Source organism: Barbatula barbatula (assembly GCF_947034865.1).
Source record: "Barbatula barbatula genome assembly, chromosome: 10".
Lineage (NCBI taxonomy): Eukaryota > Metazoa > Chordata > Actinopteri > Cypriniformes > Nemacheilidae > Barbatula > Barbatula barbatula.
Genome location: NC_136773.1, coordinates 861,448 through 886,878, shown reverse-complemented (window position 1 = coordinate 886,878; position 25,431 = coordinate 861,448). Strand labels below are relative to the sequence as shown.

At 42.8% G+C, this 25,431-nt stretch overlaps 2 protein-coding genes across 2 annotated transcripts; one reads left to right on the top strand and one right to left on the bottom strand.

The window, feature by feature from the left end:
- Positions 1 to 8,329: 8,329 nt before the first annotated feature.
- lysmd2 (LysM, putative peptidoglycan-binding, domain containing 2) lies at positions 8,330 to 14,274 on the top strand. The gene is made up of 3 exons (XM_079465437.1): positions 8,330 to 8,839; positions 10,642 to 10,976; positions 13,325 to 14,274. The coding sequence occupies exons 1-3, from the start codon at positions 8,609 to 8,611 to the stop codon at positions 13,371 to 13,373; spliced, it is 615 nt and encodes a 204-aa protein (XP_079321563.1). The 5' UTR covers positions 8,330 to 8,608; the 3' UTR covers positions 13,374 to 14,274.
- scg3 (secretogranin III) lies at positions 13,748 to 25,096 on the bottom strand. Its single transcript, XM_079465436.1, has 12 exons — positions 24,797 to 25,096; positions 24,226 to 24,278; positions 23,798 to 23,831; positions 23,484 to 23,687; positions 20,656 to 20,798; positions 20,223 to 20,372; positions 19,916 to 20,141; positions 19,718 to 19,834; positions 17,354 to 17,437; positions 16,190 to 16,303; positions 15,929 to 16,018; positions 13,748 to 15,061 (listed from the first exon to the last, which is right to left on the bottom strand). Exons 1-12 carry the CDS (start codon positions 24,897 to 24,899, stop codon positions 14,943 to 14,945), a joined length of 1,437 nt encoding a protein of 478 aa, XP_079321562.1. The 5' UTR covers positions 24,900 to 25,096; the 3' UTR covers positions 13,748 to 14,942.
- Between the last annotated feature and the right edge of the window lie 335 nt (positions 25,097 to 25,431).

Genomic DNA, 25,431 nt, shown 5'->3' with positions numbered 1-25,431 from the left:
TCAAATAAATTATCAAAATTGTATTGTTATTAATAGGGTGGTATGAAGTTGCTTTTATACTGTTTTTTATACTGTAACATTAGTTTGTATAGTAATGAGGTAATAATAATAATAATATTTCCAAAGCATCAATGTCACTCAGCGGTGTTCACCTGAATGTCAATGTGTACCTTACATGTGAGTGCAGCATCATCACTGAATACACTCACTCGCAGCTCCACGCCTGCTTTCTTGTTCCAAACCACCTCAAAGTGAGAACAAACACAGTCAAAACCAGCCACTGCACTGACTCGTCACTTGTGACTGCAAATGAACACTGATCTACAAGCACACAGAGGTGCACTTTTCTATGGATTAAAAGCACATAACATTTATATGGCTAAACTCATTTCAGAGGTTTCCGTTCATTGTGGATTACAAAAACATTTCGGCCCATATTTAGGCTACTAATAATCAAATGATCATGGAAAACTTTAATCCATGAACAGAACATAAAAAGTTTCTTGTTTACACCGTCAATCCAAATCCAATTTGTATGCATGTCTGATTGGAATCGAATTTAAATGATTGATTGTCCATTTTTCAAATGCTGTCCAAATGGAAATATCCAAAATCATCAACAGTCACAAGTAGAGGTCGGGGCAGGCAGCAGAGAATCACAGTCGATATCAAAAGTCCAAGGTAATACACGGAAGGAATAAATACAGGGAAAAGCTCTGAACTGTGAGACTGGCTAAACAAGACTTCGCAATGATTGAGAGTCCAAACATTGTTTCTATAGAGGAGTGGTAATGGGGAACACCTGGTGGCGGTTAGCATGGGATTATGGGAAATGGAGTTGTAAGTGGGAATGGACACAAAATACCAGAGTCCTGAGTGGAGTGCCCTCTACTGGAGTTCATGGGCACTCCAGCTGACAATCGTGACATAGCCCCCCACCTAAGGAGTGGCTTCCAGACACTCGTAACTGGAATTAGACCAGAGCTCAAATGGGAGGTGGAGCGCAGGCGTGGAGTCGGCCATCTTGTCCAAAGACACAGGCGTGGAGTCGGCCATCTTGTCCAAAGACACAGGCGTGGAGTCGGCCATCTTGTCCAAAGACACAGGCGTGGAGAAGGCCATCTTGTACGAAGACACAGGCGTGGAGAAGGCCATCTTGTACGAAGACACAGGCGTGGAGAAGGCCATCTTGTCCGAAGACACAGGCGTGGAGAAGGCCATCTTGTCCAAAGACACAGGTGTGGAGTCGGCCATCTTGTCCGAAGACACAGGCGTGGAGTCGGCCATCTTGTCCAAAGACACAGGCGTGGAGTCGGCCATCTTGTCCGAAGACACAGGCGTGGAGTCGGCCATCTTGTCCAAAGACACAGGCGTGGAGAAGGTCATCTTGTACGAAGACACAGGCGTGGAGTCGGCCATCTTGTCTGAAGACACAGCCGTGGAGAAGACCATCTTGTCCGAAGACACAAGCGTAGCGGTAGCCACGGTGGGTGAGGCCAATGTGTAAGCAGCCCACACACACACACATTGTAGCTGTGACCGTTATAATCAGTGCCTATTCCTCAGACGCCGACATGACAGGGCAAGACTTTGGAAGGGCGGTGGTCCTCTCGGGATAAGGCTCTGCGGTGGCCATTTTGTCCAAGGGCTCTGGCTGGTCAGACGTGACGTGAAGCTCTAGCTCTGGCTGGGCAGACGCTGCGTGCACAGTCTCTGGACGGTCAGCGGTGACTTGACCTGACTGTGGCAGATCGACTCGGCCATCTCGTGCAGTGGCGCTAGGCTAGCGATATTTTACGTGTGGCACGTAAAAAGATTGCGTTCAACATCGAAAGAGGGAGTTCAGTATGTTTATCAGGAAATAATGATGCGCAAATATTGAGAACACAAAAAGGTGTTTCAGCCGCGGAGTATTACTGTTTCTGCGCTCTAAACCAGAGAGAAGTTTTTCTGAAACACTGCTGATTGAATTAATGCGCAAGTGTAATGAGGTTTAATAGAAGGGAAGGAAGGAGGCGGGAACCCGCGGACATTTAAACAATAAAACTTTAATTAAACAAACACGGAAGTAAAGACTGGCAGCCGACTCACAGTCGACTGCCGGCCATAAAACATAAACACACACTAAACATATGTCCGGGCCCGGTCCTCTCTCGTCAACAGTCCTGCCGGTCGTCTTTTTAAGCTCCCGATCTCCTCTGTAATATATGCGGGACCTGTGCGCGCACAGATCACTCATGGTTGAGAAAGGGTTTGGTTTAGGGCAGGGGTGGAGTTAGGCACTCAAAAATATCTTTCAAATAAATACTAATTCTATTTTTACAAATGCAAGGAATTAAACGCGTCTTGTTCTGGAATATATAGCGAACAACCTTAAGCAACAGAATACCTGCACATTAAAGAGTGACGCAGAGGGCCGCTTCCATCAGGAGTGAGAACCTGTTGGTCTTTACATGATCACTGGAGGAGATCATTTAATGCAATTGAAGTTTTGTCCAGAGGGAGGCGTAGTCACCCTTCTACATGAGAGCACCTGGCCAGATAGAGAGGATGTGTGGAGGCTGGAGAGCTCTTGATGGATGGACAGGTTCCCAAGCAACACTTCAATCTAAAATGAATGGATTTGTGCTTTGCTGTCAGAGTGCTCGTAAAAAGTGCCCACCGCAGCTGTCAGTTTATGGTATGTTATATAAGGACACTACTAAAAGGCGACAGAGACAGGAAGTTGGAAAGAACTTTTCCTGCCGCGCTGCTACCGTAGCTGTTCATTAATATTATGGAGCGGTAGCAGTTGAAACCCCTCATCATGTGACCTGCTAGGTTCAGAGGCTGTCAATCAAACCTGTTGTTTTTCACTGCTGCTCAGTTTTTTTGTTCATAAGCAAGGCTCATGTGGACATACATGACAAAATAAAAGAACATTATTGTATAAATGTGATGTGATTTTATTTTGGAAAAATCTAAGGATTTCTATTAAGGAACGGGACGTGTTCAACAGTGCGAGGCTATTTCTAAATGATTTCATACTTTTGCTGTCTTTGGGATATTCTTTCACGTGTCACAGTTATCGTCTCAATTCTCTACTGAAGTGAAAAAGATTATCGAAACCTGCTCAGGGTCTGTGAATCAGAAAAATAAGATCAAAAATACGAAGCAGTCACGTTATTGTGTCTCTACAAAAACATCCGAAACATATCAGATATCCAGACATCCGACCAACATCTAAACACACACATCCGATTCGCCTTTGCTATGACGTCACTTTTGCATGATGGGTTGGGTTGAACCTCATCATTTCATTAAGAAGCTTTACAGCTTACGAACCGTGGGGAAAAGCTGTCCTCTCTCTGCCATGTTCTGCATATAGTGGACTTCAATGGACTCCAAACGGTTGAAGGTCAAAATGGGCTTTAAATGATACCAGACGATGAATAAACGTCATTTAAAAAAAACTAAAATTAAATGTATTTTTTTTATTAACAGAAATGCTCGCCTTGCTCTGTTCTGCAAAGCACTTTCACAACTTCACATAATACGTAATGACATTGAAAAGGTTAATTTTTCAGTAATCAGCTTCTCTTCGGTTTTAGTTGCTTTAATAAGTAAAGCGGGTATGGACATGTTGTCACTTTACCACATGAGCACGCCTGAGCGGTCCCCCGTGAGGGGCAAAACACTCGCCAAATGACTGCTTACAATGTCAGGAAATTGCAGTTTCTAGGAACACATAGTCTTAGGGAAGTTGTGAGGATCACTGTCGCTGCATGTAATTTCAGCAAATAATTGCGTGTTTTAGTACTGGTTTCTTTCTTTCTTCTATTTTGTTGCATGTTTTGCCACTCGGGAGCGTGTCCAAGGGCGTGTCCCGCCATGTTCATACGGGAAAGTGACGTTAATGCACATCCTCTACACCCCGTGGGGACTAAAAAACACTTTATACAAATAACTTTAGACAACAAACAACAAGAGTCACACTGGGGTTCAAATAGAGTAAACTAATGCGTGCTAATAACAAGTCAAAGTGACACACCTGGGGAAACCAATGGACGACCAGTGTGTCTCAATCAACTTCTTCACTGATGGGGCTGTCCTCCCTTACTGAAATGTTGTTTGCTTAGACCAGTGTATATGTGACTGTTTTTGAAGCCGTCCAACCAAAATCGCACAAGCTAATTCAGTAGGACGCGACAAGACAAATGCTTTTATTTTGTTTTATGTACACAAACGTTGTTAGACAGGCAGGGAAGATCTTCCTGATAACCAAAGACCCCAAAGATCTTCCTGATCACCAAAATAATGTTAAACAGGACCATCTGGCGTCACCTGCTCAGGTGTTCAGCAGCTCTCAGTTTAATCTTCATACACATGAGCAAATACTGTAAGCCCACTCTCACTAACTCCATTCTATTCTATTAGAAAATACATAAGAGTGCTCCCGTACGTTCAGAAATCCAATGACATTATGGAAACATTATTCAAGCAGAAGATAAATGTTCTGTAAGGTGATGTAAAGAGGGCTCTATTGTTTACTGAGGGTGTTGGGTAACACGTCAAGCACCTGCTGCTCTTCGCCATACAAAATTAACCACGCTGCACTAAAACCATAGTAACCACGAACGAAGCGACACAGCCATGGGATCAATAATCAGATTGGAACTATTTTATATAATAAATACTGCATGCAATGTATCAGTGGAGGAAATAGCCTTCATCTTTGCTCAATAATTAGACAACATTTAGGAAAATGTTTCTGATGCTGTACAGCGTGTCCCTTCATGTATTGCTTTTATCTTTTTGTTGAATTTTGCATGTCATGTTCTTTCGTACATAAACTGCAGACGGGGACAGAGCGGACGATGATGAGAGATGAATAATATCAGATCAAACGAAGGATGTAACCCACAATATTGTATTCTCCTATACATTTATACACAGGTATCTGCAATCCACTGGGATCCAACACACAACCTTGCGTGTTAACACAATGCTCTTACCACTGAGATACAGGAAAGCTGACAAATGACAAATATCTCACACACTACTCTTACTGTCACTAGTGCCGTGCTGTATCACTGGCCTTCCATTTCAATGACATTTGATCGATGTGCATTGTTTCATAACAGCTTTACAGAAAATATTTTAGCATGGAAAGGTTTTGAGCAAAATCATGCTTCATTTTGTAAAAGCTGCTGCTTGAAAATAGGAAGAAAACAACAGCATACGAGACAACCATCAAGACTGACTGGATCTGTTCTAATGGTTTATTTGGTTAAAACTGTGCAAATGCAATTCAGCAGACTGTGGACACATTGAAAGAATCTGAAAGCAGCATCTCGTGTGTTCATGACAAATACTGTATCCCAGCTTTAAAGTCATTGCCCCTTCTATTGAGTTTTGAAGTGTCACTTTCTGCACTGAAATGTTACTTTTTTCCACAGATTATCGTTGCTCTCTATATTCTGTATCCATTATTTAAAAATATGAATACGTTTAAAAATGACATGAATGCATGTAGGGACATTTTTATATTTTGCCCGTGCACCGACTACTATAATCCTCAATTATGATTTGTGCCCTTGTTTAAAACCAGACACATGGAATCCTTTGACATTCTGCTTTTGATATAAACTCTCTGCTGTGTATCTGTGGTTACACTACCGTCCTTCATGATCTGAAAACTGTATTTTTAAGAGATTTTAATAGCAGAATATCTGATAGAACATTGTAAGAATATATCTAGACTATATTAGCATAGCAATAGTTAGCATTGAGAAGTTGACATACTGTGACTTTACGTACTGAATTTGAATACTATTAAAGTATCTACCAATCGGCCGTTAAAACAGTATATAGTATGAGTGAGAGAAGTATGAGATTTCAAACATACCGCGTCCGCCATTATGGTCATGTGACCCGTATGCTCTTTGACCTATAACGTATTAACAACAACCTACACGTGAGCGTTAATAAGAAACATAATTAAGTCCGGAGAAATTCATTTATTGCATTTACATTAAAAACAGACGTGCGCTTTAAAGATTTCTGCTATATTTGATTTACTTTTAAAATGTGACTTCTGTGCCGATCATCGGGGTTCATTCGACACTTAAGCGTCTCAGGGTCAGTCAGTGACCTCTGTGCCGATCATCGGGGTTCATTCGACACTTGAGCGTCTCAGGGTCAGTCAGTGACCTCTGTGCCGATCATCGGGGTTCATTCAACACTTAAGCGTCTCAGGGTCAGTCAGTGACTTCTGTGCCGATCATCGGGGTTCATTCGACACTTAAGCGTCTCAGGGTCAGTCAGTGACCTCTGTGCCGATCATCGGGGTTCATTCGACACTTAAGCGTCTCAGGGTCAGTCAGTGACCTCTGTGCCGATCATCGGGGTTCATTCGACACTTAAGCGTCTCAGGGTCAGTCAGTGACCTCTGTGCCGATCATCGGGGTTCATTCAACACTTGAGCGTCTCAGGGTCAGTCAGTGACCTCTGTGCCGATCATCGGGGTTCATTCAACACTTAAGCGTCTCAGGGTCAGTCAGTGACCTCTGTGCCGATCATCGGGGTTCATTCAACACTTAAGCGTCTCAGGGTCAGTCAGTGACCTCTGTGCCGATCATCGGGGTTCATTCAACACTTAAGCGTCTCAGGGTCAGTCAGTGACCTCTGTGCCGATCATCGGGGTTCATTCAACACTTAAGCGTCTCAGGGTCAGTCAGTGACCTCTGTGCCGATCATCGGGGTTCATTCAACACTTAAGCGTCTCAGGGTCAGTCAGTGACCTCTGTGCCGATCATCGGGGTTCATTCGACACTTAAGCGTCTCAGGGTCAGTCAGTGACCTCTGTGCCGATCATCGGGGTTCATTCGACACTTAAGCGTCTCAGGGTCAGTCAGTGACCTCTGTGCCGATCATCGGGGTTCATTCGACACTTAAGCGTCTCGGGGTCAGTCAGTGACCTCTGTGCCGATCATCGGGGTTCATTCGACACTTAAGCGTCTCGGGGTCAGTCAGTGACCTCTGTGCCGATCATCGGGGTTCATTCAACACTTGAGCGTCTCAGGGTCAGTCAGTGACCTCTGTGCCGATCATCGGGGTTCATTCAACACTTAAGCGTCTCAGGGTCAGTCAGTGACTTCTGTGCCGATCATCGGGGTTCATTCGACACTTAAGCGTCTCAGGGTCAGTCAGTGACCTCTGTGCCGATCATCGGGGTTCATTCGACACGTAAGCGTCTCAGGGTCAGTCAGTGACCTCTGTGCCGATCATCGGGGTTCATTCGACACTTAAGCGTCTCAGGGTCAGTCAGTGACCTCTGTGCCGATCATCGGGGTTCATTCGACACTTAAGCGTCTCAGGGTCAGTCAGTGACCTCTGTGCCGATCATCGGGGTTCATTCGACACTTAAGCGTCTCAGGGTCAGTCAGTGACCTCTGTGCCGATCATCGGGGTTCATTCAACACTTAAGCGTCTCAGGGTCAGTCAGTGACCTCTGTGCCGAAAATCAGGGTTCATTCGACACTTAAGCGTCTCAGGGTCAGTCAGTGACCTCTGTGCCGATCATCGGGGTTCATTCGACACTTAAGCGTCTCAGGGTCAGTCAGTGACTTCTGTGCCGATCATCGGGGTTCATTCGACACTTAAGCGTCTCAGGGTCAGTCAGTGACCTCTGTGCCGATCATCGGGGTTCATTCGACACGTAAGCGTCTCAGGGTCAGTCAGTGACCTCTGTGCCGATCATCGGGGTTCATTCAACACTTAAGCGTCTCAGGGTCAGTCAGTGACCTCTGTGCCGATCATCGGGGTTCATTCAACACTTAAGCGTCTCAGGGTCAGTCAGTGACCTCTGTGCCGATCATCGGGGTTCATTCAACACTTAAGCGTCTCAGGGTCAGTCAGTGACCTCTGTGCCGATCATCGGGGTTCATTCAACACTTAAGCGTCTCAGGGTCAGTCAGTGACCTCTGTGCCGATCATCGGGGTTCATTCAACACTTAAGCGTCTCAGGGTCAGTCAGTGACCTCTGTGCCGATCATCGGGGTTCATTCAACACTTAAGTGTCTCAGGGTCAGTCAGTGACCTCTGTGCCGATCATCGGGGATCATCATTTTTTTCAGCCTGTGTAAACTAAGAGCTAACTCACAGTAATAACTACACAGTGAAAATAAAGCTCCGTCATAAACCTGTTTGTGTGATGATGTGTTCTTGTGCTCGTGATTGTTATCATAAGTGTTTGTGCTGTTTGTTTTATTCTACTGGTGCATATTCTCTCTTGTCTTGCTGCATAAACAGGGTCCCTGATTGGTTGACTGGCTGCTAGCGTCGTGCCTTACGCGAGTCCTTGATTGGTCGGTCGGCTCCGACGCTGCTATCGATACACAGCGTCCAAAAACGCGACGCGTTTACTGTGCGTCTCATCGTCACACGCGCGGATCAGATTTCAACGGACTGTCAGCGTCTCGCGAGCCCGCGGTGACTACAATGGCCGCCGGACAAGCCCTCGCATCACCCGTGAGTCCCAAATCACCCCGATAAGACCCACCGCCACGCCACAGCATGAGCGTTTCTATCGCGTGAGTGACGCTAGTGTAATCAACACGGATTGAAGATGGCGGAGTATTCTCCCGTGCTGCGGGATGATGGAGGATGCGCGCGGGTCCACAGATCCCGGTCCGGTTCCGAGTCGGACAGTGAATTATCTCAGAGTTTGGCCCGCACGAAGACGCGTTCCTACGGGAGCACCGCGAGCGTCACGGCGCCGCTGGGAGAGACGTACGTAGAGCATCGTGTGTCGGACGGAGAAACGCTGCAGGGAATAGCGCTGAGATACGGCGTCACGGTTTGTGTCCATCCCGCTGTGCTCACTATCTACACAACATCTGACACGTGCAGCATTATTACCTATCATATAAACAAACCCAGTCATCTCCTCACATAGACAACACTTGTGTGTGTGTGTATTCCACAGACGCTTTTAAGTGACTTTGTGTGTGTGTGTGTGTGTGTGTGTGTGTGTGTGCGCGTGTTGTGTGTGCGTCTGTGTGTGTGTGTGCGTGTTGTTTGTGTGCGTGTTGTGTGTGTGCGCGTGTTGTTTGTATGCGTGGTGTGTGTGTGCGCGTGTTGTTTGTGTGTTGTTTGTGTGCGTGTTGTGTGTGTGCGCGTGTTGTTTGTATGCGTGGTGTGTGTGTGCGCGTGTTGTTTGTGTGTTGTTTGTGTGCGTGTTGTTTGTGTGCGTGTTGTTTGTGTGCGTGTTGTGTGTGTGCGCGTTGTGTGTGTGCGCGTGTTGTTTGTATGCGTGTTGTGGGTGTGCGCGTGTTTTTTGTGTGCGTGTTGTGTGTGTGTGTGTGTATGCGCGTGTTGTTTGGTGTGTGTGCGTGTTGTGTGTGTGTGTTTTTTGTGTGCGTGTTGTGTGTGTGTGTGCGCGTGTTGTTTGTGTGCGTGTTGTGTGTGTGTGTGTGTGTGTATGCGCGTGTTGTTTGGTGTGTGTGTGTGTGTGTGTGCGTGTTGTGTGTGTGTGTTGTTTGTGTGCGTGTGTGTGTGTGTTTTTTGTGTGCGTGTTGTGTGTGTGCGCGTGTTGTTTGTATGCGTGGTGTGTGTGTGCGCGTGTTGTTTGTGTGTTGTTTGTGTGCGTGTTGTGTGTGTGCGCGTGTTGTTTGTATGCGTGGTGTGTGTGTGCGCGTGTTGTTTGTGTGTTGTTTGTGTGCGTGTTGTTTGTGTGCGTGTTGTGTGTGTGCGCGTTGTGTGTGTGCGCGTGTTGTTTGTATGCGTGTTGTGGGTGTGCGCGTGTTTTTTGTGTGCGTGTTGTGTGTGTGTGTGTGTATGCGCGTGTTGTTTGGTGTGTGTGCGTGTTGTGTGTGTGTGTTTTTTGTGTGCGTGTTGTGTGTGTGTGTGCGCGTGTTGTTTGTGTGCGTGTTGTGTGTGTGTGTGTGTGTGTATGCGCGTGTTGTTTGGTGTGTGTGTGTGTGTGTGTGCGTGTTGTGTGTGTGTGTTGTTTGTGTGCGTGTGTGTGTGTGTTTTTTGTGTGCGTGTTGTGTGTGTGTGTTTTTTGTGTGCGTGTTGTTTGTGTGCGTGTGCGTTTTGTTTGTTTGCGTGTTGTGTGTTTGTTGTTTGTGTTGTGTGTGCGCGTGCGTGTTGTGTGTGTGTGTTGTTTGTGAGCGTGTGTGTGTTTGTTTTTTGTGTGCGTGTTGTGTGTGTGTGTTTTTTGTGTGCGTGTTGTGTGTGTGTGTTGTTTGTGTGCGTGTGTGTGTGTGTGTGTGTGTATGCGTGCGTGATGTGCCTGTTGTGTGTTTGTGTGTTGTGTGTGTGTGTTTTTTGTGTACGTGTTGTGTGTGTGTTGTGTGTTTGTGTGCGTGTGTGTGTATGCGTGCGTGATGTGCGTGTTGTTTGTTTGTGTGTGTGTGTGTGCGTGTGTGTCTGTCTGTCTCTTTGTGTGTTTCCTGGAATTGAACCCACAGCCTCTGTGCTGCGAACACAATAGAAACACATTATAAAGCCATAACTGACTATTCACAAACCGTAATGTTTGTATAAATCACATCCATGAAGCTCTGAGCAAATACAGTCATGCTGTAGTAAATACTGAAGGAGCAAACAATGATGAGTAAATGACTCCTGTGTTTCACACGTCTGTGTTTTAAACAGATGGAACAAATCAAGCGTGTGAATAAACTCTTCAGCAACGACTGCATATTCCTGAGGAACACTCTCAATATTCCTGTTAGACGCGAGAAGCGTTCCCTGTTTAACGGACTGTCTCTGGAGTCGCCCGACAGCGAGGGAAACACGCCGCAGGAGTCGCCGTGTGTCAGTCAGGACGTGGACGCGCCGTCCCCTCCGCCGGAAGAGTCCGTCCCGGAGCCCGACACCCGGCCGGTGCAGACCGAGGAGCTCTCCGCTAAAGACTTCTTACATCGACTGGACTTACAGATCAAACAGTCCAAACAAGCCGCACGCAAACTCAAAGAGGACGGCGAGAGGTAAAGGCAGAGAGAGAGATACTGTATGTGTGATCATCTCTATCACTACACCATCCTTAGCAGAATTGAGCATTAAGGTAGCTGGTGTGTGTAGCACAGATTGAATCACTGCATTGAACTCGCTGCAGTTTATATTTCAGATGACGCATCATCTTGTGAATGAGATGGCAGGATATTGTAAGATCTTTCCCTCGCTCACTCGCTTCCACTAGAAATCTGAAGCGTGTTTGTGACGCACAGCTGACGTGTTACTCCGAGTGGAAGCGCTAAAGTCAGACATGCGGGTGTGTTACAGTTGAACCTGCCGTAGGTTCGCGCTCTGATTCCCTCGATGGGACGGCTGCCAGACATTCACAGCCCTCAAAGCATCATGGGTGTTATTCAGACATGCAGCCCTGTTATGTTCCATCACGCATGTGGCGATCCCAGAATGCACTGCGACAAGCCTTCTGACCAGTTCTGTATGGTTAAAGGAATACAGAATCCCAAACTCACAATTTATTCATTTCAGTCACTTAACAAAGCCGTTCGCTAGAACATTACGGTAAACTTGGATAGTGGCATGATACTATGGTGGCCCTTCCATGTCTGAGTCTTTGTCAGTTGTGGTCTAGTGGTTTGAGCGTTGGTCTTGTGATCAGAAGGTTCTAATCTCAGTGTCAGCAGGTCATGACTGAAGGGCCCTTGAGCAAGACACCTTACCCCTGATTGCTCTGCAGTAATGTGCCACCGTAAAAAACTACTTGTAAGTCGCTTTGGATAAAAGCATCTGCCAAATGAATAAATGTAAAAGTGAGTCATCAGTGCGCTTCTTTCTGAAGGCCTTCGATGAGTGCTTTTCCACCATCACACCGAATGGTTCTTGTCGCTTAATCGTGCCGATCCATGCCAGCCGCTACCTAAATGGTTTCATTTTCCACCGCAGGGCGCATGACAGAAATGTTCAGGACTGTTAGACAACCGTGACGAAAACTCCGACCTGAGAACAGTTTGTAAAGGTGTCATGGACCCAGACTCACATGGCTTGGAACGCTTCGGCGTGATGGTGGAATAATCCTCTTCTGAGCACTAGCTCATCGTGCGCTGAACACAGAGCTCAGTTTTCCAGTCAATGCCGACAGTCGTGTTTAAACAAAACTGAGCTCTGTGAAGCCGTTGGGAAGAAGAGCACTGATGGCGGAGACGCAGAAATCAAAGGGAAAAGTGATGATCGTTTGCCTAAAATCTAAATTTGTTCCATTTCTTTGTTTTCACTACTGGTATAGTATATTGAGACATATAATCATAACTTTTGCCGATGTCACAGCAGATTGCATGATGTGTGCGTTTGAGCGCTTCATTCATATTTTAAAGGCTCATTATTATGGTTTTGTTTAGGGCTGGGTATCATTCTGATGTTCTGATTCACAAGCGCTCGATTCGATTAGAGTCAATGATTATAGATTTAATACAGATACTTCAAGAAAAGATCAGTAAATATCACAATACCTGTATATTAAACTTTAAACACACTTGGGTTATTTTACATTTTAGATACAGTAAAACAAACACAATTTCACAATATTAGCAGTAAAGAGGGACTGCGATCCTATGAACCTCTGACTTGTATGTGAAGATGATGTTAAATTTGACGACACACCCGCATCCGCCATGTTAATGAAGCAAAGAACGAAGGATACGCTCCCTGTCGTAACATCCACCCGTCGTAAAAGGAAAAGTGACATCTAGTGGATAGTTGCAGCATTCACGTTCATGGAAATAACATAAACGTGCGAATAGTGGATTAATGGCCTTCATGAACGACTACTAGTCGTCTACAAAGATCTGTAGTCAGGGGCAGCCCTAATGACATATTTGAGTTGATATTCGCCGATGATCCTCTCGTAGCTCAACATCTCATCCAAGAAGAAAGAAACTCCTACAGGTGATAAATGGTGACAGAAATGTCTTCTATGTCTCTTTGAATTCTGCAGAAGAGGTGTTGACCGCCTCTGTCGTAGTTAATAGTAGTAGTTAATACAAGCAGATATCGAGTTGTAAAGCAGACATTTCTTCCTCATTCTGTTCTATGTGTAAATATACTGAAGTGTGAAGTATTTCTCTCAGCTCCGAGTGTGTTGCTGTAAGAGAGATGAGTCTTACAAATGTCCTGAATAAATCATGACGCTCTGCAGAGACACAAACACACATGCGAGTGTCTGTTTATATGATTGGAAAAGATCATTTACAACCGAGATGAATGAAGAAGTCAAACCAGACTCAAATATTATGGTGCTGCAATCTCGAGCTCTTAAAGGTGAAGTATTTATTTTATGTTTTTAATCGATTGTGTGTGTGTTTAATTTTAGGGAGGAAGATGACCCAACAATCTCAGCATCATCGTATCAGGAAATCTGATGTGGTGGTCTTCAGGAGATCTTTATTCTGCTCCTTGACTTGCTGTCATCGCCTTCTCCAGCAGTATTACAGTGATTTTAATTCAGATTTTAAGCATTTTAGTTCCTCACGTGTGGATACAGCGGCAGGGTTTGTCTTCTTCTGAGAAATGTCCTTACACTGTCTCTGCTTATAAAATATTCTGTAACATACTGTCCCAAAGGTAAATCAAGCCCGTCTGCTGGTTTTTCGTCACTTCTTTCTTTTTCATTGGCCTATTAAAAGCTTTATGCGTGGCTTTGAGAGGGATGTGTGTTGTGTTTCTGTGTGTACAGAATAAAAGCTTCTGTAAACTGATCATGAGCGTCAGTTATTACATCGATTAACACAGATCTGCAGGAAAGTGTTGCATTTATTATAGGATGGACATCGCACCTTTGTATCACCATGGAAACACACACAATAAACATGAAGTCTGTCTTTCTACATTTAAACGAGTTTTCTTAAAAGTAAGTTACAGTAGGATGGATATCAACTGTGTTTGTGTGGATACTGTCAGAAGTTTTCCAGATGGCTCTGTTTACAGTAGTTTGGTAATAAAGAGGGGATGTGTACTGTTTTTTTTACAGAGATCAATGAAAGCGCATATTTTAAAAGCAGTATAATCTTATGACGGTGTGTTTTTCATGTATTGTTATTATAGAAGACTCTGGTTGGATGTTGTGTAAGCATATATGCATGGACCAACAATGTCATTTATTTGTTAACGTATATAATCATTAATGATGATTTAGTGTATTGGTAATATTTTGTACGCTGATATAAAATATACCAGTAAGACACACGAATAATTAAATGTATGTGACAGTGTTGTCAATACAGCGACACGTCCGACCTGATCTTCATGATAAATTCACCATTCACAGTTGTATGATTCAAAGGACGGAGCACATATTTAAAGAAAGGCAATGTTTATTTGATATTTGGAAAATCACAATATTTACATTTAAAAATACTTGATTTGTTGTGAATATACAGAGACCTATAGTGAAGAAACAACCCAGAAAAGCAAAGAGATCGCCCCCTACAGATCAGATCAGGGGGTCAAACACAAGAGAAAACGACAGATTCACTGCCAGTATACACTGATTTAATGTGGTTGATTAAGAAACAACAACGCAGATGAATCTCATTCTAAAAAAATCAAATTAGGAAAAGATGCTCTTGACCATACATGAATGATGAATGAATGTTAAAGACATAAATGCAGAAGATGATGTAAAAGTCTATTGCGAAAGAGAACGGGTGCAAAAGCTTCTAGTTTACACTCGTCTTACCGCCACATTTACTGGGGACTAAGAACACTTCCAACTGAAACGTCGTTCGTCCAGCAGTACATCGTGAGACTGAGAGAAGATATTGCCTCCAGGAGAATACACTTTTGCAGAAATACTGCCTGAGTCGCTCACTAAAAAGTATGTTTTATCAGGAGTTAAAGCATTAGGAACCGTGTTAGTATGGCCAGTGGAAATTGATTTAGTACACAGTCTAACAGTTACTGGATTACAGGAGAAGCTTGGTCTGCAGTTCCTACAGGCTTCCGTAGATTCTTTTGATGATGTCACCTTCATCTTTCTCCAGAATGCCTTTATCCATGTAAGCGTCCACCTGCTGGTCCATGAAGTCCCTCAGCTTGGACAGGTCGTAATCTTGAGGAGAACAACATGTCAGTAGAGACACATGTATGGAGCCCTTCTCTAAAACCTATTTAGTGCTCGAGCAGGATTTACACTATAATAAACATCCTGTGAATGTTAAGAGGTAACGCGGAGGTTTTGGAGCAGCGTGCATGTGTGGGGGCTTTAAAGGTTGCATGTTTGTGAGCGTGGGCAGTTTGAATACACAAGAGCTGTGTGTTTTCTGTCTCGCTCAGCCCGTGGCCGTGATGAACTGCACACACATTACATACGTGTGTGCGGATGATTTCTGAGAGACACACGTTACGAACAGTAACCATGACAACATGAATGAAATATATTGCTGAATTAGATTCATGCTTTTGTCTTTTATAAAATGTGTATCATGTGGGTTTCACGATTATAACAGGCTTCTGTGGAATATGAAGAGAGAGAGAGAGCTCTGAATAACACAGACAGATGTCCGCTCTCGTACGCACGGATCTTTTGTCTATAACGCAGCAGATTCCAGTCGCAGCGCTGTAACCGGGCCAAGCTCATTAAAGCCACGCATATTCATGAGCTCTCTCACCCGACCTTATTTCAATTGCAAAATAAGGGAAAGAAAAGCGTTTTTCATCTCCGTGTTTCAAATAAATAGTGTATCTTCACTTTAAAGAAAAGCTCTTGGATGGGTCTGAGAGAGAAAGAGAGACTGGACTCTTGACCATCATCCCTCTGATCGTCAGCCATTAAAAGACATTATGAAGATTACACCTAAACGTTTATCAGCTTCAATCCAACCAAATCAGAATCCTATCACAAACAGATTCTCTTAAATGACAAATCTGTTTGTGGGGAAACCATTGATCTGATGATGTGAAATTAATAAATATTTACTGTCTTTGTTGCCGTCCTTGTTGTGTGTCTTCAGCCATTCAATGTTCTTGCGGATTGCCTCCAGATAGCTCTCAGACCTTCCAGGATGAGCTGACAAAAGACAGAATGACACTTCTGAAAGAAACTGATGTTTTTTATGTGAAATGTGTTAGATGACGACTGAATAATGTCCCTGGACGTGAGCTCGTAATTCCTTCATTACCGTCAGTAGTAGTGATCTGGTGTTGGTGTGAAGATGTGAGAGGATGAAACTGTACTCACTGGTCTCTTCTGCAGTCTGCTGCACATCTTTGGTTGAGTCTTTCAGGGCCTCATACTCTTTCTGCATTTTGGCAGCCTCTGTTTTGGTGTTGTCATCATCATCTGCTGCTTTCTCTGGATGGAGAGGGGGAGACTTGCACTTTATAATGTGACTGATGGGAACCAACAAACCAGATCTGGATTTCAAACCATAAAAAAACACAGCACGATAACACTTTATGAACAGGTTCCTTTTGTTAACATTAGTTACTGTGCGTACACTCCGGCTCTTGCTCTGAGGCGTTCCTACATTTGGTTATGAACAAACTGTCTGCTGTAACTGACGAGAGACGGCTGACGTGAGCTCCGCTGCTTTACTCCTATTGGTAGTCGCTCTTCATTTGCATAAAGGTGAGCAACTCTCAACTTTGTCACGTCGCTATATACGCCCACTTCCTGTCGCCAACGGTCACTGAAGTCACCGGCTCTCCTGTTACAGTAACTACATTACTAGAATGTGAAGTTAAAATGAACAAATGGCTTCTGTGGCATTTGTTGATCTTATAATGCAAATTGCACCATTAACTAAAACATTTCATAGATTATCTGTTAACATCGTTTAATAAACTAATATGAACAAACAATGAACAACTGTGCTTGTATAAAACTACACTGTTCTTTGATAGTTCATGTTAGCTTCATACAGTGATGGGTATCGTTTCCCAGTTTAAATTTAGATATCAACCTGTATTGGCCACTTGTCCTGCTTATTGACTAGTTTGCAAAATATAGATATATTACATTACATATATATATAATACATTTTGTTGCACTGTACTTGAATGTGTGCAATGACAACAAATTGAATCAAATCAAATCAATTTCTGAACACCGTTTACACATGCAACCATGTTTAGTCTGGTTTATTACAATTTGTATTACTTTACTACATCATGGTTCAAGTGTAGTTCCTCTAATGAAACTATGGTCAATTTGTGGTTCCTGTGCTTTATCACAAGTTAACACATGAACATATTGGAATAAGAGGAATCAAAGTTTTAATTTCAAGTATCTGATTCCTGCTCCTTTTGATTCCGAGTTTTGAAATAGATTTTCGATTCCCAACCCTAGCTACATATAACCTTATTGTAAAGTGTGGCAGAACAACTCAACATGTTTTAGTACCTGTAGGGGGCGTAACGCTGAGAGGAATCAGAGATTTGCCCAACTTGTTCTTGGTCTGCAGGGCGATCATAGCATCCAGGTTTTCTGTGTGAAAAACACAATCAATCACAATGTGTTCTGTTTTTCTGATACATTATTGTTCACTGATGTAAATAATACACTGCTCTCTGTGATTCTGGAAATCCTTAAAGTAAAACTTATCTTTGACCATCACAATTACACAATTAAACATTGTTTTTCCTGTGCAAATCATTGTCCTGTCTTAAAATGCTTGGATGTATGTCTACACCTCGGCTTCATTCAGAGCCGGCCCTGCCTATATGCTAACTAAGCGGCTGCTTTGGGCCTCGCCACCACCAGGGGCCCCAAGAGCACACGAAATTAAAAAAAATTGAAATTCCCGACAAACTACCGTTTGCTCACGCACATTTTTTCTGTGTACACACAACTTTTTCTGTGGTGGGTGTCAAATATGCTGAATAAACCCAACATTGTGATTTCAAAATGAGTGAGGTGACCAATCGAATCAAAGAAGACAGAGCTACCGTCACGTCTTGAGCTGTTCAGCAAGAAAGACGCTTCAATTTTAAAGTTAAAAGAGTGCTGTCCAACGCACGACATACTGTAAGTGACTTAAAACATTCAATAACTGACAACTGTTAAGTGTTTAACGATAGAAATGTTGAACATCCGACAGTATTTACTGATGCAAACTAGAAAATGCTGATATTTATAAAAAAGATGTCATTTACGTGATTCGTGTAATTTACAATTATCTATCAATTCCGTGTTTTTTGGGATAAGGTTAAGAATAGTTGTGTGCATATTGCAAATTAATTGAATGGTTATCAAGTATATTCAATAGTTAAATGCGTTGAACAACAAATTCCACAACCTTCGTATGGTCTGTGCTCATAATTTAAAGGGACAGCTCACCTAAAATTGGACGTAATGAAATGATCAAATGTTTTGACAATCACAATGCACTTGCTCAACACAGCTACAACTAATAGAATAGTGTGTGTAAGGTTTAAAGTCTGACTGCAAATAATCAAACATTGACAATAGTCGATTGTATTGGGGGCACAGAGGGACCCCCGAATAAAATTCTGTTTCAATAGGAAATGTGTCAGAACACGACAGAGGGAGTTTAATATGAAAATACTGACGCAATTCGCATCTTGATGAGCTGGTAACATGTTTAAAAGGGCTTTGATTTGGTAGATCATTATATGTGAGTGCATGATTCTTCATAATGTCTCATGAGATGAGTGTCACCGCTCCACTCCAACCACCTGACACACAGACATCACAAACCTGACAATCCAATTCTTTATAGTTTTCATCTTTTTGGAAATACTGCCAGTTGTATTGTGGTGATAAGTAGTGTTTATACAAAGGCTAAACAGAGAGCAATATCTGCATGTACTCATTATGCGACCTGGAGCTGTTTGCCATAGACAAACACACAAAGACACGCAAACACACAATCTGAGGGTGGAAGATTAGGACACAATGGCAGGAGCCTGATCTCATGTTTTAAGCACGATCAATAACCAGACGACCGTATCCCGGCAACACAGCCTTCCATTTCATTTGATCTATACAGCGCTGTCATCACGTGCCGCAGGTTGCCTGAGTAACCTCCTCTCTTTATTACGTAATGGAGAAATCCACGCTGTTCTCTGTGTCCTGTCACATCTCATTTAAGAAACAGACGGAATTCATTACACGCAATGAACACAGATGTCCTAAACATACAGTGTATAGTCACGAAACATCCTGTACTTCTGTCCTTTCATGAACAACACCACATCACATCCATCTGTGTCCTGTTCTCGGTCACATCAGTCAAACTTTTACTCAAGTCACGGCACTGACAAGAACACATGTTTTAGTCTACAAGCTGCATGGAGTTTGACTGTTTACGAATCAGCAGCTGAAAAAAAATTCAACCATCATTTGTCGTCAAAACAGTGGGTCTCACACCACAGCTCAAAGACGTCACGTAGATCCAACACCAGCCAAACACACGCAAGCAAATGAGTGGTAAACATCGTATGGAACCTCTCACTCTCTCTGTCAGGGAGGACAAAGCTTCGTGTTCTTCTTACGGATGCAAAGCTCATTAGGCTTATCTCAGGGAATCCCCCAAAACACAAAGGGGAAACAGACGTCTCATGAGTTCAGATGTATGAATGAGAGCCACTGGGTCTACTGGTGAAGGTATCAGCACCCCACTCCACCTCAAAACATACATCACCCTTTCAAGCTGACCGAAGACTTCAGCCGTCTCTTTCTTGACTCTTTCATGTGGACAGAAACTGTATGAGTCCAACAGTAGATGGATATCTGTGCTCTTACCAAGATAAGAAACCCCTTCTTCAGGTGTGATGGTGCCGTATTTCACCATCATCTTCACAAAGTCGATCAAAGTCTTCATGATGGTGATGAGGGTCTCTCTCTCCTCTCGATCCTGATCTGTAGTGACAAAACCAACTCAGATTCCTCCTGTGTATTTGAAAGAATACAAAAGCTCAACTCCACTCAAGTGTTGTGTACCTGTGTCGAGGCTCTTGAGCAGTCTGTAGAAGTTGGGGAAGTACTGAAGGTCCTGCAGTCCATCCTCAGGGTTGAGTTCATTCCTGTCATTTCCGTCGCTCACAGTGTCCCATGAGTCATCAGCTCTTACTGTGTCATCTTTGCTCTCCTCCTCCGGCTCTTCATCGCCATCATCACCACCCTCGTCCTCTTCGTCGTCCCGCCGGCTGGGTCTGTCTTCCTCCTCCTGAACACAAGCAAACAGGGAACCGTCGGGTTAAATGAGAAAGGCTTTAGATGTGGACGGGTTGTAAACACACACTCATACCATATTGTTGTGTGTGTCTTCAGCCGCCGTGTTCACAGGGTAGTCCATACTCAGCTCTCCGATCATGTTGTCTTTGGCGTTTTTGGTAATCAGATCTTGCAGGGCTTCAGCAACCTCATACTCCAGCGTCTCTGCCTGACTGTCTGTGATCTGAAGAACATCACAGACGCACGTCTTACTCCTTCTACTACGATCAGTTAAACAGGGTTACTTTATGACAGACAATTTTCATTCCCCTATAGAGAAATGAGCACATTTTGGATACATTTTCATTTCTAAACGTATGCATACTTTTGTATCCAAAGCGACTTCCATTGCATTATACTATACATTTGTTTCTGCGTTTTGACAGCCATTCTGTGTTCTTAATGATTCTGCCATCACCCTGATGTTAGCACTCATCAAAACAAACGAATGAAGACTGATGTCTTACTAGACCCAGCTTGAGGAGTTTCGACACAATCCTGTCAAACACTCCTCTATCATCCTCTTCATAGATTTTGTTGGCGATTTTCTGGACGATGTCCTGAGCTGTCAGGGGCGTCCCATCTAGCTGGCGGAAGCTCTCAGGATCATCTGAAACAAAACACATAACCACGTCACATCACTCCAATTTACAGAAATGACCTCACGTGAATATTGCTCGTCCTCTCTTAAAATACTTCTCATTGGTCATCATGACATCATGTGCTGTATGTTTGTAATAAGTGTGTAATATAACTGTGTGTACGTGTGGTAATTCTAAAGGTCCCAGCGACAGAGTTGCATCTTTTATCCTTTGCACATTTCTCACATGAATACAGTTTGACTCAAGTTTCCTCCGTGCAGTGAATTTCCAGCACTGCTTAAACTTCACTGATCCATAGATTTCTATTCCATACCAGGAGAAATCTGACCATATCTAGAAATGATCAGTAACAAGCTCTCAAAAGCTTTAGATTCTGTTGTTAGGATAAGAAGAGACCGTAACACCGTAGGAGGAGGTGTTATAATAAAATGAGTGTTGCCAGCAGTTCTTGTTTGTAATTCCACAGCCGAGGCCCACAAAACACCTCCCACTGCGCAAAACCTTCAGTCCATCGGCCATTATCTAGCACACAGATCCAGTTACTGCTCATATGTCTTCCTGTAAAGTCAGTATCAGACTGAAACATGACACTGATCAAACGTCTGACGCTCACATCAGACACAGAGAGAGAGAGAGAGAGAGAGAGAGAGAGAGGGCCTTTGTTCAAATCTGAATTATACTGTACGAATCTAAACATGATTTCAAAAAATCATATCACGAATGTCAAAATGTCCCGGATTGTTCAGTAGAAATATCTGATGTAGTCAAACTATAACTAAACAGAATTTAGGGTGAACTGTACCAAACATTTCGTCACCTTGAACAAAACGAGAAAGTAGGTTTCATCTGCGTTCTGAGTAGTTCTCTCTCTTTCAATTCTCTTTTCTCTTCATAAACGAAAAAGACAGAAACCCTAAATGTACATTATCAAAACCTTTCACTTTTTGAAGTAATGCAGACAGAACCCCCGCTTTCTAAACAAATCACTTTCTGTTTGGAATAATCAGGTTGTGTGACTGAAGCAATGACAATTTCTCTCTAGAGATTAAAATGACTCAAATAACATGTAAATGTTTAATGTTGTTATTAAGATGGTGACCCCACCAATTAAATTGTTGACTCTTTGGCCTTTAAAGTCCCCGTGAAATAAATAAAAAATGTCATGAAATATTGCTGTGTTTTCTGTTAAAAGTGTATCAACGTGGGTCATTTTCTTTTTAAAATTCACGTGGCCTCATAATCTAGTCTATGTTAGACGTCTTGGGCGGAGCATCCGTTAACTCCTCCCCTTCAACCGTCAGTCGGCTCCCAGTTGGATTTCAAAACGCAACGGATGTTTGTATACATCCAGTCAAATCGAAGAGAAAGACGAAAGCCACGGCCACCATTGTTCAATGGTGGAAATTCAAAATAATGCTTCAAAATACAGATCTAAAAACGATCACAACTTCCCGTTCACGGGGACTTTAAGTCTTAATATTGTAACATTTAAGACATTTTAAGAACTGAAAGGGATAGTTCACCCCAAAATGAAACTTCTGTCTTCATTTACTTACCGGCAGATTATTCTAAACCCGTTCACCTTTCTTTGATATCTGCTGAACACAGAGGAAGATATTTGTAAGAAATATGACCTCATCCCCCATTTACTGTCACAGTACTATGGGAGTCCGTGGGGAACGACATCTGTCTGGTTACTGACATTCTTTCAAATATCTTCCTTTGTGTTTAGCAGATCAAAGACATTTAAACAAGTCAATCGGAGCCTTTAGGTCAATCAAAAATGGAATGAAATGTTTTACTAAATTATTTAAGTTAAGTTGTTCTTTGCTAATTCATGTTTTTTATTTCTTGTAGTTACATACAGTTATGTTAAGGCCTTATATCTCATTTGTATTATTTGTACAAGGGCCCCTCACAAGTTTGACAGACGTCTAGGATCGGCACTGGACTAAATTATGACAGAAATTATGACAGAACTCGGTTCCTATTAGAACCGAGTTTAAGTTCGACAAGAAAGACCCTTTTTAGTTTTCTAAATAAGTCTGTAAATGTACACAACTTCAAGAAACAAACATCACGCAATGTAAACAAGTCACCAAACAAGAATATGTGAATAACTCAGTTTGACTACGGCACATATATACGTGTCCTGCTGTTAGAGACGGACGTGTAATGCTTTAAAACATTCAGTCTGTAGAGAGAGAGAGAGAGAGAGAGATAATCCTCTCTCACTCTCTCTCTCTCTCTCTCTCTCTCTCTCTCTCTCTCTCTCTCTCCATTGACCTGTGGTGTCTGCCACCTGTTCCTGCATTTTAAATCACAGGACTGGATTAGCAGGAGCAATAGATGACATGACCTTTGAACAGCTTGGTTTTTCTTAACCTGTGCGTATTTTATTACTTTACAAACTAACTTACACAGAGAGATACATACGGATAATGTTCATCATAAACCTGCTACACTTATATAATATACTGCATATTTAGAAACAAATAAAGTCGGGCACTATATATTCTGCAATATTAAATGTCTGATCAATTGTTATAAGACCAGTAGTTAGCATTTGTCATTCAATTTTATGTAAAGAGTAAATATTCACGGCTGTTATGGATTTTGAAGGTCACAGTGAACAGTATTCCTCGTGTGCTCTGTCTGGCTGTATTTCATCAGCAGGGTTTCTGTTTTCTCACCTTGGTATTTGTAGTCCATTCCATTCTTGGTAGAGTCATAGTCATCGGCCAGTCTTCTGTTTTTAGTGGAGTCAGACTCATCATACACAGAATCGGACACAGGAGTCTCATTGTTTGACTCTTTGGACTTCTCAGCCAGAGACTTTAGGAAAGTGATGTCATCGTTCTCTGACTTTGACTCTGCTGGTGCCGTTGGCTTGGGGTCTGGATGGATGGACATCACACTGAGCCAACAAGCAACTTTCACACTTGAGAAAGAAACGCTATTGATCACTATAAAGTGTTTCTTCAGCACGGATGGGATTATTTCTCACCTGTCTTCCTAATGCGACTGTCAGCTTCTGCAATCTATTGAAAAAAGCACAATATCTTGTTTTTTTCTTTATTTTTTTACTTTTATACATCAAGCCCCTTTTAATGTTTGTTGTGTATTCTTGGAAGCAAATGAAGAGTTTGGTTTCAAAATGAGAAGTCTGTTTCTAGAAATGTCCCTGTTTTTTATTGCGCAGTCCAATTAATATCAATCAAACACAATAACTCAAAATAATACAGCTAACTAACACAATTAAAACATGTTACATAATCAAAACATGATGTTTTTGAAAAATCTCATTTTGGAAGCAAACTCTTCAAATAGTTGTGTTCAAAGACTTTTAATCTTTTTTTAAAGAAAATAATAAATGAAAATGAACAGTGATATGTTCATTAATATAGTAATATGTGAATATTTCTGAGATCACACCTGCTGTTCTAATGGTTTCTCTTCTGTCAGCTCTCGGTTGTACACACTCTTATCTGGACAAAAGAACACACCGTCATTAAAAGCAGAGATCAGATCAGGGATCAGTCAGTCTTGACCTTAATACATGACTAGGAGGACTACTGGAGAACTACAGTCTGACTCTAATATTAAATAGTCATAACACTGTAACTACATTGTTATAACAATCGTTGCTTATAACCACAATCTTTACGCAGGTAATACGCTACTACTTTCTTTTGGATGTTTTATTAGAACTTTCAGTTGCAATTTAAACAGTCCGAGTGAATCTTACTGAATTATTGGATTATAGGACAAAAGCTTAAAAGCCTTTTGAAAACGCAGAGAGCTTCCCAGTGAAGAACTAAAACACAACTAAATAAAAGCCTTCCGCCGTGTCCAGATGCTTTCCACAGCAACAACAATCATACACAAATATTATTCCTTCATAATAAATAAGCCAGTTTACCAGACATGTTGTCATAACACTAAGAGGGCGATTCGATTGTTAAAGCCATAGGTGGATTATTGAATGTGATGTGCTATAACTCACCGTCGGGTCCGGCAGGTGTGGGGAACGCGGAGATGTGCGCGGACATGATGATGACAGCCAGAAGCTGAATGACGGACATCAGCCCTGCGCGTTTGGACGCCATCGTTCCGCGGATGCTGTATTGCTCGTGTTATCCAGGAGATGAGATCCCGGTTCGTGCGCAGTCTACAGCGCTTTAGATGAGCGGCTGCTGTTGAGTCCCCGCCGTGCTGAAATCAGGTCGCAGCTATAATTAAACTCGGATAAGCTGATGCGAGCTCCGCGTACAGTAACTGGTCCAGAGTCCAGCAGCTCATGGATGGAGGAGAAAGAGGATGACCCGATCACACCCGCCCATCTGCGTCAGTCTGCATCACCTGCGTCACGCGGCGCATTCAAGATGCGGGACAATAAAAGGCTGCATGAGCACAACTGATAAGAGAAAAGAAGACATTTACGAGCCAGCTGGAGATCACACCTGTTTCTGGATAATTGAATATGCTTTTAATTTCATATTCATTTATTATAAATCGTATAGCCACTGAGATATGGGACACAGTAGAACTTTCTGTGAGAAAGCTTATCATCTGGACTAACGTGGGAATAGATAATACAAGTACACACTATGAAAGAAGACTTATTTCATATTCACCTAC

Coding starts and splice junctions, on each gene's coding strand:
- lysmd2 (XM_079465437.1), top strand. CDS start 8,609: ATGGCGGAGTATTCTCCCGTGCTGCGGGATGATGGAGGATGCGCGCGG. Junction 8,840..10,641: donor CGCTGAGATACGGCGTCACG/GTTTGTGTCCAT, acceptor TGTTTTAAACAG/ATGGAACAAATCAAGCGTGT. Junction 10,977..13,324: donor CTCAAAGAGGACGGCGAGAG/GTAAAGGCAGAG, acceptor GTTTAATTTTAG/GGAGGAAGATGACCCAACAA.
- scg3 (XM_079465436.1), bottom strand. CDS start 24,899: ATGGCGTCCAAACGCGCAGGGCTGATGTCCGTCATTCAGCTTCTGGCT. Junction 23,832..24,225: donor AGAAACCATTAGAACAGCAG/GTGTGATCTCAG, acceptor TTTTTTCAATAG/ATTGCAGAAGCTGACAGTCG. Junction 19,835..19,915: donor GCTCAAGAGCCTCGACACAG/GTACACAACACT, acceptor TTGTCACTACAG/ATCAGGATCGAGAGGAGAGA.